This window comes from Passer montanus, unplaced genomic scaffold (assembly GCF_014805655.1).
Source record: "Passer montanus isolate IOZ18808 unplaced genomic scaffold, ASM1480565v1 scaffold56, whole genome shotgun sequence".
In the NCBI taxonomy this organism is placed as follows: domain Eukaryota; kingdom Metazoa; phylum Chordata; class Aves; order Passeriformes; family Passeridae; genus Passer; species Passer montanus.
Window position 1 is genome coordinate 3883360 of NW_024370595.1, and position 12689 is coordinate 3896048.

Sequence of the window (12689 nt, forward strand, 5' to 3'; positions counted from 1 at the left end):
CTGGGGATCATCTCTCCTGGGACTGGAGCATCTCTCCTTTAAGGAAAGATCAAGGGAGTTGGGACTGTTCAGCCTGGAGGAAAGAAGGTTCGGGGGATCTTAGCAAGGTATGCAAGTACCTGGTGGTGGGAGTAAGAAGACAGAGACAGGTTTCTGCTCTTGGTGCTCAGGACCAGAAGCAAGAGGCACAAACAGAAACACAGGAGGCTCCTTCTGAACATCAGGAAACATGTTTTTACTGTGAAGGTGACAGAGAACTGGCACAGGCTGCCAAGGGAGGCTGTGGAGTCTCCATTGCTGGAGATACCCAAAAGCCATATGGATGCAGTCCTGGGCAATGTGCTCTACGTGGTGCTTCTTGAGTAGGGGGTTGGACCAGACAATCCTTCTAACTTCAGCCATTCTGTGATTTCCAAAATCCCAACCTCTCCATTTTTGTCTTCTAAGAGGTTGGGAATTTATCCATTACATTAATCTAGTGCAGTATTATTTCCTCCCTCCTTGAGACATAAGTAGGTGAGATGCTGCTCCAGCTGCAAATGAAGCACCCTCAAACAGCAGAGAAGTAAAAGAAGGGAGAAGAATCCATTTCCTTTTGCAACACAAGCTGACAGACACTCCTGACACCAACTGAGCACCTGATCTTCTGTTTTTTCCTTTCTTGAGTTGGATGGAATACCTGTGTGCACTACTACTACTATTACTGTTCAACCACTACTCTCTCACCATGATGAAGTTTAGGCTTGTAACTCCCACTGAAATGAGTGCTCAGGCATTTTACCTGCCTCTGCAAGCAGCAGCACTTCACCACACCTGCAACCACCAGCACTAACACTACCACACTAAACATTTGCCTTTCCTTTTTACATCCATCAGGCAGTCATCAACCACACAAAGAATACTTCAAATACACCAGTAATACTGCTGCAAATTTACAGCCCTTAGCATGCCAAGCAACAGATAAAGGTTAAGCCAGAAGTGCCTGCCAGTGTTTAGGTGCCTAAAAATAAACAGGCATGGCCTTCCACATACCAATCTCATGACATACCATTTTCTCTGCACTTCAGTGTGAACATGTCCCAGTCTTCATGTCCCAGAAGGAACTGGGACATTCTAGAGGGAGATCACAGACCCATTTTGTTCTGTATATGGCACCAGTTGAAAGACTGCATATCTTGCTTTTTGTGTCATTTTGTTGCATGCAAGAGGTATGACTGCTGGAGTAGCTTCACTTGGTCTGTGCTGTTGCTCATACCAAGGATAACCATCAAAATCACAAGAGTAAAATAAAAACACACTTAATGGACTTTACAGAGTTTTACTCTAGTCTTTGTTTTTAGTGGCTGTGGGTAAGAGCTGGTACACATTATGGTGATGACAATCCAAGGTTTAGCATCTCAGTCAAAAAAGAATCTGGTCACTTTGCATTTAAATTTAAGTCAAGTTAAACATCCAAATCTGCAGATGCATTGTCAAAGCAGTATATGTGCACAGAGCACTATCAACCAAAAATAAATGTATGTTAAAAGTATTCTAGTGTTTGCAATAAAAAATTTAAGTACAAAAATCATGTACTACCAAACTGTTCTGCAATTTCACTCTTACTCCTCTGCCCTCATTGAAGGTTATTTCAAGACACACTTTGGTGATCAGCAAAATGACAATATGGTTGCCACTGGAATGTAATAATAGTCCTTCCTCACCCACTGTACAACGGGATTAGCATGTTGCAATACACTGTGATTATGCTGTGGCAGACTGATGTGTTTAAAACTCAGTTTAATTTCTAGTTACGTTTAACTAAAGTAAATCAAAGTCATTTTCCCCTGGGCTATTTATATTCAAGCTAATTGTAGATTTGTGCCCCTACCCATACCACCTGTAACCTTTCCCCATGCATCTACTGTGGTTACCTTATTACTTTTGCTGCTCTTTTCCAAAATCCCTCTACGCTTTTAGGTAGTTAAGCACACAAAAATTAACAGAATTGTCTAGCAGTAGGCACACTGAAATAATTTGCCTCCTAAAAGGCAATGCTTTTTTTACCTTGGTCTCTCATTGTCACTGATGCTTTCTCCCTCTTTATTTCCTTCCTAGTTCTATTCCCTGTCAGATCCTTTGCAACATTAATGCTAACAATTATGCATAATTCAGTACCATTAATAATTTCTATTACGCTAAACCTCATAGGCTCATTTCTGTTTCAGGATCACATCATGCTGTGTAAAAACAGAAATCTACTAGCCCAAAGACTGGCATTCAATTGAGACAACATGCAACAAACAAGAAGGAAAACAATCTCAGCTCACACAGATACACAAGAAGAAAATACAAATATGGATTTGAAAAAAACCTAAATATACGCATAGGTAGGAAGAGAAATCTGAATCAGCACTGGGATTTTTTTTAATAATGTAACATATATAAGTGAATTGAAAAGATCAGTGTTTTCACTGCCTCTCTAGCTATCAGGAATGTAAAGACACAGCAGCTTTATGGGGCAGTAGTACACAGAGTAGTCAGTGTGTATTCCACAGAACTGGAATGCAGTGATGGTTGAGAGATGCTCAAACCTGTTACCACCATATATGGAGCACAGCTCTCCTGCCACTGTAAAACATCACAAAAATGGTCCATTAGCAACAAGGTCTTGCTGCTATGCTGACCCAAAAGACAACTATGGAAGTCAGTCAAAGAAAGTTACTGACATAATGTATGTTTCCCAAGAAAAATTACCCAACTGAGTAATTAGAAGAAAAAAAGCTGTTACTGGATGACATAACAAAATATTTATTCCAAGATTAGAGACATGTTCTGAAGGTCTGTACCTCATCAACGAAGACTTTTTTTTTTAATTAATTAATAAATCCTGATCAAATAGAGAGAATTCACATAGAGATTTTTTCCAGTAGCTTTAAAAGCAGATTTCAGAAACTTGATCTGAAAGGTCTCTCACATCTCACTAAAATCACAGGTTGGGCCACTTGAATTCAGCTGCCAAATTTGCAGATGACAAAAATTAGTCACTCAAAGAGAAGCCAAGACAGCATGACAAAAGTGGCAAAAATTTTATTCCACCAATGCATACTAGCAGCCATACCATTTATACAAGCTGTCATTTATTACTTTATCATCCCCTTTGAGGCAGGGGAGTTGCTGTCCCCAACTCAATTTCATACCAGCACTACTGCTCAATATCCAGACATACTTTTTGTGTGTGTCTGGATACACAGAAAAGCTTTGAGCTATGAGACACACCTATTTGAGACACATTAGATCTGCAGGTCTTTGTTTCGGCAGTGCCAGCAGCAAGTCCTTTCTGTCACTGTTGTAGGTACTAAGGCATCAGCTTTTGCCCTGCCAGAAAAGGATCTTGATGCAGGCTCTTATTAAGAAGCCTGTACATGTGACTGGCTATATTGCCTGCATTCTCTTCACACAGAGTTATAGACTGGTCACTATTCTTATCAAAGGGAAGAACTGTTGTTGAATTTGCTTACTTAATTTCCAATGCATAATTTCACCCCTCCAATAATTATGCCAAATCAGCAGGGTTCAGAGCAACTGGGGGGGTAGAGTGGAAGAATGCAGGATGGGTATGGAACAGATGAGCAAAAAGAAAGAAAAGAATGTATTTGCTAGGTCTCTACATAGCTTAACTACAAACAATTTCATAATGTATTAATTTTACTTATGAAAATTGCATCTTATGATGAAAAATATCATTCAGAAAACTTTAGATGGCATTTATTCACACTGGAAACCATATTTAAGCAAAATTCAGAAAAAATTGCTTCAGGGAAAAAGCAACATTGATCAAACTTTAATAGCTGCAGCTTGCATTAATGAGAACATGATCCCTTATAATAAAGCCAGAGCTGATAAACAGCTGCAGTGCCAATATAGCTCTTGTTAATTCAGATATGGAACAAGTGCAGCCGTAACTGGTGTATGGAATCTTTGTACTTCAACAATGGTGAGCTGCTCCTCCTAGCACAGGGACATGCTGTCCATGGACACAGCATTGTGCTTTGTTCCAGCAGCCAGGCACCATGGGGAACCAAGGGATGCAGAAATGGACATTGTGAACACAGGAACAATATAACCCTGGCTGCTACTACTGATGAGGTTCAAACAATGGCACTACCTTCAGAAGAGGGTGCAGTGCTCACAGCATCATATGCTGTTCTGATGTGCCTATTGAAGAAGCCCTGGAAAAATGCCATTCAAACCAGTGGAATGTGAAGTGAGACAGGAGACAATAAAGCAGCACCTCAATATACAAACACACGTGAAATTTAATGTAAATATCTACAGCACCATATTAGTTGGACCACTAAGGTCTACATGCTCCTCTAGCAATGACTAATACTTCTGGCTTAAATAGAGAAGCAAATCCCACAAGGCTATTGGACAATGTCTCATGCTCTACATAGAAATAAGCATCGGCATCACCAAAATTCAACTTACACAATCAGACAGAGGAGACACTGAGTCCTAACATCTCAACTGTATTATCAATGGAATGCAGTGAAGTTTTTATTCCCATTTTGCTTTGAAAAAGAGGGACAGAAAATTTATTCTACACATATTTTTCAAATAAAGACATTTCTAAAATAAACATGCTGCTCAAAGATGTATCAGAAAAAGATTTATATAATTCTCTAAGTGTCATTCTTCCCCACACTTCCAGCTTACCATTATCCTACCAAATCTATGGCTGGCAGGTAAATTTCCAAAGAAAACAACTCTTCTGTTAGTCTTCCACCTCAGCAAAATCACACACTTGATCATTTCATGTCTATGGGCTCAAAGGCTACCAGATTCTCCGCCCTGGAGCCAAGAATCTGAAAGTCCAAATTCTAGCAACAGCCTCAGAGCTCAAAGTTTCCTGTATCAGGTGCAGAGACAGGGAAGAAGGCAGAGTTCTCCAAGCTTCTGGTCAAGACCTGGCAATCCTGGGACAGAAAATGGGGTGGGGACCCCATCTTCAGTGGGAACTTCCCCCAAAACAGTCCAATGCTCTTTTTGAGAAAGGCCAAAATTAAAAGAAGGAGGAATTTCCTTTCAGAGGGAAACGTAAAGATATAAAAACACAGTTTTCAGATTGAATCTCAGCACAAGGATTTTCTTAACATTGGCATTTCCCACAGAAAGAAAATGTCATGTCTTGAGCAGCTTTAAGTAACTCATATCCTGCCAGAAGCAACTGTTTCCCAACAAGTAAGTGATTACAGGAAGATTCATCAGGTTTGTACCTGGATCTTGTTGCCATTAAAACAATACAGTAAATTAAAAAAGAAATTATTTACTGTGACATAAGCATCAAGAGTTTCATGGCTTGAACTGCTACTTCATGGTCCTTGTCCAGAGGCATGGACACAATTCGATCCTAATGGATGTAAAATGACAATAAAAAGATGTAACATGGTTTGTTCTCAATAAACATGTATTTTAGCTACAGCTAGACCATCTACACTAGTATAGCAGAGATTTATTTTTATTTCAGCAGCTATTTCCTAAGAGACATAAGGCAACTTGATTACTACCAAGTAGTTCCCCAGCCCCTGAAAATTAACAGCATGTTAATTTTTTAACTGAATTAATCATGCAGTAATATGATATTTTTTATATATGTAATGTATGCGTTCACAAGAAATTAACTACACACTACAAATTAAAAGTGACTGACAACTTGTTTCTAAGATGTTACTACTGGCACTTCAGTACATTAAATGAAGGTAAGCCTCAAATTACAAGCATTATCTAATCAGTTTCTCCCACTAACAGTAAAGTGCTTGCACCTACACATTACACAAGTCAGTGCCTTGCTGAAAAGACAGAGTTTAAGTCATAAAGATACCTCATGGCATAGCAGCAATATTGCTGACCTCCAGAATTCACAATATTGTAACTTAGCACACATGCAAACAAGTCAAAACAACTGAAAAACTTTCCATCCCATGAAACCAGAAACTTGCACACCTCAGTATGGCCTATATCTTTAAAATACATTACACCTTTAGACTTGCTTGATTTGGAACTGTTTTAGTTTCCCCATTTAATACACGGTTTCTAAATCTCTACATTCATTTTCCTTTGCACCTTCCTTTTTCTCACAATCCAGTTGGAAGGTATCTAAATCCACAAATCCTGAGTCTGAACACTCAAGAGTAACAGAGGGAGCATGTATAACTCCTGTTTGCAGGAAATAGATTGATGGATATATGATTACCCTCCACATCACTGAGAAAGCATGCTTTAAACTTTGAAATTGGTATTTTGGGTGTAGCTGTTTGGATTTCTTTTGTTTGGAGGGGATGGAGTTGGTCTTGGGTGTAGGTTTTTTGACTGGGGGATGGAGTAAGCAATGATCCATTTATACTGCATCCTCCACACAGGGAGATTACAGCACAATCAGCCTGGAGCTATTTCATCACTCTTTATTGAATATCAATCCTGCATTTGGTTACAGAGCTTTCAGCAGTTAGAAAATAAGGGACTACCACATAATCATTTAAAACAGGGGTCAGTCTTAGATAGCTGAATTTAATTCTGAATAATTTATTACTAAGATACCAATATTAAGCCATTTCATGTTCTTTGAGGATATGTGATAAGCATTCTTCACTATCAGAAACTGCTTTGACACATGGGTAAGCCCTGCACGTTTTGCAAAAAGACCATGGTTTTGCTACCACATGCAGGCATTGATTTGTCCTGACATTGAATCATGTGCTGATTCACAGGGACTGAGATATCAATCACACCATCCTGAGCTTTCTTACTCAAATACTGAAAAGGTGCAACCCTGCTAGGGTAAGAGCAGCTGACAAAATCCTTAGCAAGGCCAGGGTTAAAAAAAAAGTAAAGGGCTTACTTTTAAATGAGTCGGGATATTGGAATATGACAAAGGCAGAGTACAGGGTCAGTGAAGCCACGAAACAAGCGCTCAAAACTACAGTGTATCACCTGATTTGTTCAGAAAGGAGATAAGGGATCCTTCTTCAAGATTTATACTGACATGGTAGATCAAGAGAGAGCCATTCCCACATCAGTGTGATACATGGACAGCCAGTCCACTAACTACGAGGTTAACCCATTATCAGGAACAGAAAAAAGAGGATCTTTAGCATAGGAAATTATTTGTCATCTGCCAAAGATCCTGTAAAAAAACCTGGGCCAATCTGGATAAATGGTGGAGATAACTGACCACAGTGCATGCTAACACCATTTTGTGTGAACTAAAGTGAAATGGAAGAGTTCATAGAAACAGAGGAAAACATCCCTCCCTGCAAAACTCCTTCATCTATTCAGTCAACAAGGCTGTTTCTGCAGGAGTCTAAGCCCTCTCAGCCAAGAGAGTGGGGAGATCAGCTCTGATCAAAACATCAGGCCCTGTGTACACACCCAACCTAGACTTAAAAAACCAGCAAACAGTAATTTATTTACCTTGAACCTGTTAGTAAAGAGATCCATCCTGGAAGCAAGTTCTTTTCTGCTATAAATTCCCTGCAGTCCCAGAAGACATTTCAACCGCACTTCGGCTTGCTGTAAGACAAAGAGAAATTGGCTAACAGTAAAATACATGTATCTTTGTTAGTCACTATCAGCATTTACATCATGTAAATAAGAGCTCTTTGTGGGTGCCTACAGCAGACTATCCAAATGCTGCCTCATCTTCTTTATCAGTGACATCAGTACCAGTTTGTTTGTGTGTACACACGCTCATCTCTCTCTCACACAGACAGAGGAAGCCTGCAGTGAGGCAAACTCAAAGGTGACATCAAAGTTTGGGTATGGCTTCCTAAGAGTCAAAGAAAGTCAAAGAAAGTCTCACAGAGCCCCCCAAATAAAAGCAACAGAATGCAAAAGATGCAGGGATTGTGCTATTCATGTTAAAGATAGAAGATACAAAGACAGGATGGCCCACTCAGTACAACCAGCACCCTCCCATACATCAGACTTTGCCTGCTCCTTGTCAACAGCTGACTGGGACAATTGTTAAACACAGACAAGGAGTCCAAGAAATTACAGAGTTCTCTAAATTTCCAGAGGAAGAGGTACAACTTAGAAATGCACTGCGGGTTTAAGCATCATGCCTTCTCCCTATTTCTGTTTTATATTAGAATGCAATATTTTAAGCATTGTAGGAAAAGGGTTGCTTTGAGTTCAGCCTAATTAGTTAATTTACACAAATATATTTATCCATACAAGGTGTTATTTCATACTATTAGTACTGCTGATTCATAGGTGCCTCAAAAAGAAGCCTTTTCCTTAGCCAACTTTTCAATTAGCTCATGCATATTGTTACATCATTCAATGGACATAGCCTTAAATGGAACTAGGAGAGTGACTTTCATGATCCAACATAGAAAAATCATGTGTTCTGTAAATTTATAATGCTAAGCATATCAGCAGAGACACTAAGGTGAACTGCAGGCTTTGAATCATTCTCTTCAGATTTCTTTCTTAAGTCCTCTTGCTAACAATAGTAGCAAGAATAAACATGGAAATCCAAGAAAGGAGACCACCTACACATAGGCTATCCATTGCTACAAGTTCCTGTTCACCTGCTTAGATGGAAAGCCAAGGATGATATTCAGTGGCAGGCTTTGACTAACGGTTTTGTTTACGACAGCTTTTTGCTAGAAATATAAAATAAAAGATCAACAGGTAACAATATACACTGTTGTCTAATCTGCCCATGACACACCAGCAGGGCTTATTCTATATTGTATTTTAAAGTCTCTGAGGAAGAGACTGTTGCCCACACCTGCTGCTTGCTACTGCCACATACTCACAGACGGTCCTAAGGTGGCACCCATCACTGCACACTGGCACAAACTCAGCTCAGCCAATGTACTGCAGCAAAGCTGGCTTGGTTCTTTGATTCTCTCGGCTCTTTCAGTAGCCCTTGGCTCTCCATCAGAACACTCTGCTTGTGAATAGGGACTGAATTTGTGTGTGGGGAAAGGGACAGCAGCATGCACTGGTTTGCTGAATGCTCATACAGCCCTTGGCACACCCCTGGTAATGTCACCTGGCAGTCAGGTGGAGCCAAGCATAGGCCTGCAGACATAAAGTGCAACACATTAAAGTGCACCATCTCCTTTCTGAGGTTTCTACCCAAAAGCTCTCAGTCACAGCCCCACACATGTATGCTCCTTTAAGTGCTGAGAAAATTAACTCTAGTAAATAGAAACATATAACTAATTCTGTGACTACTTCTGTTATTTTTCCTAAGTTCTCACCTGTATTTTCCTTGCTTCTCCTTCTCAACCACCTCCCCTTTTCTAAATTCAACATTCCCCATAGTTTTGGAAGGATGTGAAGTAATGTTGAATGATCAAGAATATCTCCCTACCTTCAGGTTCTTTCAACAGCAGCATCAGCAAACACAAACACCCAGCCACTTACTCCCCTCATCAGAACTACCATTCTAATCTTGACAAAAAACATGCCTGTTTGGTCCTTCAAAGCTGTGACAGAGTGAAGGGGAATTATGTAAGCACATTTTCAGGATACCCTGAACACATACACTGTCCCTCAGCTGTATCATAGCACATTTTGATCCTGACCTGATGACAGAAAACATCAGCAAAGTGGTGGGCAGCTCAAGTGACCTCAGAGAGCCCTGCACAGGCTCCAGCACTGCTTGAACACATTCAGTTATGAGATTTCAGCTCCACCACTATCACAGAGGTGAGGCCGTTCAATAAACCTTACAAACACAGGCTGCGACCTGGATGGTTTGATAGGACTGCTGGGTCAACACATCCCAGACTATGAACTGGGAAGGTCTACTTCTGAGTTACTCCTGAATGGCAAAGACAACCCAACTGTCATTTGAGGTAAAACAATTTTTAAAACTGCACTCCCCCCCCAGCCCCCCAAAAAATCCATGGCAGTATATAGAAAACACTGCTGCCCCTGTTGGTGCTCTCGTTTTGAAATCAGACAATTTGAGAGTGGCTGCAAATCACAAAGCACAGCCAGGACTGCAGCCACCAGTAGTGGCACACTACCAGGTTTCAGCCAAATGTAGAATATGGAAAACACCTCACTTTATCTCACTCTGCTTGCATCTGCATTGCTTTCAGATTAAAAAAGCCTTAGAAAAAAACCCAATTATTTCCAGTTTCCAGTAAATGGCACTGGGTTAGCTGTGTGCATTAATTAGAGACACCAGCTGCTAATCTTCACTGCAGAGTACTGCAAATGAAGCCACATCATCTTCAAAAAAAAAAAAAAAAAACTTTTTCTTTTGAGAATTCCCCAAAGTGAACACGTACTAAAAAGACACTGCGACCAGATAAAATGCATGCAGGAACAAACGACAGCTCTCGAAGCGGTGCCGCCCCGCACACCCCAACTCCCCTCAAGGGCCGGCGCAGGGCGGGCAGCGGAGCCTGGCGCGCCCCCTGCCGGCCCGGGCAGGGCACGGCGCCATCCCACAGCGCGGGCCCCGCCCGGCCCGGCCCGGCCGGGCTGCACAGGAGGCACAGGCACCTTCAGAGGCGGCCCGCACAAGTACAGCCTGCCCATTCCGCTAATTAGCCCTTCCCGATAAGGCTCTCATGCTTTTTCGAAGCAAGAGAACATGCGTTTTTTCACAGAAGCACAGAACAGGCCAGGCTGGAAGGGACCACAGTGGGGTACCCGGTCCGTCTGGTCCAGCCTCCCTGCTCAAGCAGGGTCATCCCAGCTCAGGATTGTGTCCAGACAGTTCTGAACATCTCCACTGAGATGCTCATAATCTCTCTGGGAAATCTCCTCTAGGGAACAGTCACCCACACAGTAAAGAAGGTCTTCCTCATGTTCCAGTGCAACTACCTGGTTATCAGTTTTTGCCCACTGCATCTTGTTCTCCTGCTTGGTGTTTTGGACTGACTGACTTCTTTTAGTTTTTTTGCTTGTTTCTTTTGGCGGTATTTGGAGGATTTTTAAAAGTGCCTCTACTTTTATACCTTTTGGGAAATGGCTGGACTTCCTGTAAATATTTTTCTGTATCTAAGTACAGTTGAGAAATGCAACATTGAAGACTATTCTGCTACAATAGAATTGTAGTAGACAATATTTATTTGTTCGTTCTTTATAAATCTAAACAAAATTTTAAATGTCGATCAAGCCTAAAAAGCAGAATTTCAGTCAACATTTAACCCTCTCAAAAGATATAAGCCATTTTACAGTTCAGAAGTAACTCCCAATTCAGTGACATATAAATGTAACTGCACATACAGGGATACACACAGAACTGGAAAAAACATTCAGTGTTATTTAGTGTTAAAATGGCTTTCAAAATATAACCTGAAATGGGGAAGAAAGTAAATTCTTATTGTACAACTAGAGTCTTAAACATCTACTCTCAAGAAGTTAAATGCTAGGATTCTTAAAAAAAAAAAAAAAACTTAATGTACTGCCCTAAGTAAAAAAAAAAAAAAATTATACTTTACCTTATCGTAGAGCATCCATCCAACATATTTTAAGTAGCTATCATTCAAAAAAGCATCTGGGTATGTTTTGATCCAGCTGCCAATTTCTTCAATGCAAGTTGCTCTGATCTCAGGGATAACATCACTGTGAAATTATAAAATCGTAATATTAATACATTAAAATTAATTTAAAAAACAATTATATTATTTGCAATAACTTTATATTCTGGAATTTCAAAAGCATGTATAATTCAAAATGTTCCAAGTATCTTCATATTAATATTATAAGTTATTCTTCAATCAGTACTTAGACCACTTTTAGCCACAAACTATTTTGCAATTCTGGATATCTTCTCACTCACAAACACACTGCTCTATAGCCAGCAGGAAGAACTGAAAAAACACACTAGAGAGGTCCTTTTAGAAACCCAGAGTCTTAAAAATAATTTAACTGCTACACTTTCCTTGACACCATCAGTGCCTCCAGGATGTTTAACTTGATTCTCCTATCCGTACAAACTGAGCAAGAGTTTCTGGGGAATGCAGATACACATCACTGCTTTATTTTTACTCTTACCGGTAACGGTTTAGAAATGTCCCTTTGAAAATTGCATTCATCATGTTCTGTATCTCTAGAAGCTTATGCTCATACTGAAATACAAAGAGAACTGAATGTTAATATTGGTCCCACAATTCACTAGACATGAAAAATTTTCATCAGGGCCTTTGGAATGTGATGCAAACTGCTGGTGTTTACACGTGGTACCAACATAAAATGAGGGGTCTGTATGTGCACTAGCAACTGGCTTTTTTGTGGCTACATCCTGAGGAAAGACTTATTGGATACCAACTGCTAGCCTTGGGAAACAAGCTGTTTGTTTGATACAGTGAGTCTTGATCTATCAGAAATCACACAGAAAGATACAGCACAACTATTAGGCGATCCTCACATACAGATCCAAATTCTCTTTTCATGTACTTGAACAGAGATGTAAAAAAGACAGACAAAGAAATTTTCAAAATACACAATGAGCCTATTAAAAAACTGAATCCTGAAAATGTAGGTAGGAATTTCTGAAAATCCACGTCACCTAATAAAAATAAAAATATTCTCTCATCAACAGCATCAGGAAGGGTGACAAGTTTGGGTTTTCCCTCCAACACACCCATTTCCTCTGTCTTTGACATAAGATCAGACTTACAATGATACTAAAATATCCTGTCTCACCCAAACACTCCTCTCCACAAAAAGGG

The 12689-nt window shown here is 40.2% G+C and overlaps 1 protein-coding gene across 3 annotated transcripts in view; it reads right to left on the minus strand.

Annotated features, from left to right (window-relative positions):
• LOC120510183 (cohesin subunit SA-2-like) overlaps positions 1 to 12689 on the minus strand; it is a 58280-nt gene that overhangs the window by 29590 nt on the left and 16001 nt on the right. For all 3 annotated transcript variants that reach the window (XM_039725715.1, XM_039725714.1, XM_039725716.1), the window contains 4 exons: positions 12013 to 12086; positions 11457 to 11580; positions 7453 to 7551; positions 5313 to 5392 (listed from right to left, as the gene is read on the minus strand). In XM_039725715.1, the coding sequence (XP_039581649.1) occupies positions 5313 to 5392; positions 7453 to 7551; positions 11457 to 11580; positions 12013 to 12086 (377 nt within the window). The remainder of the gene's footprint in view (positions 1 to 5312; positions 5393 to 7452; positions 7552 to 11456; positions 11581 to 12012; positions 12087 to 12689) is intronic.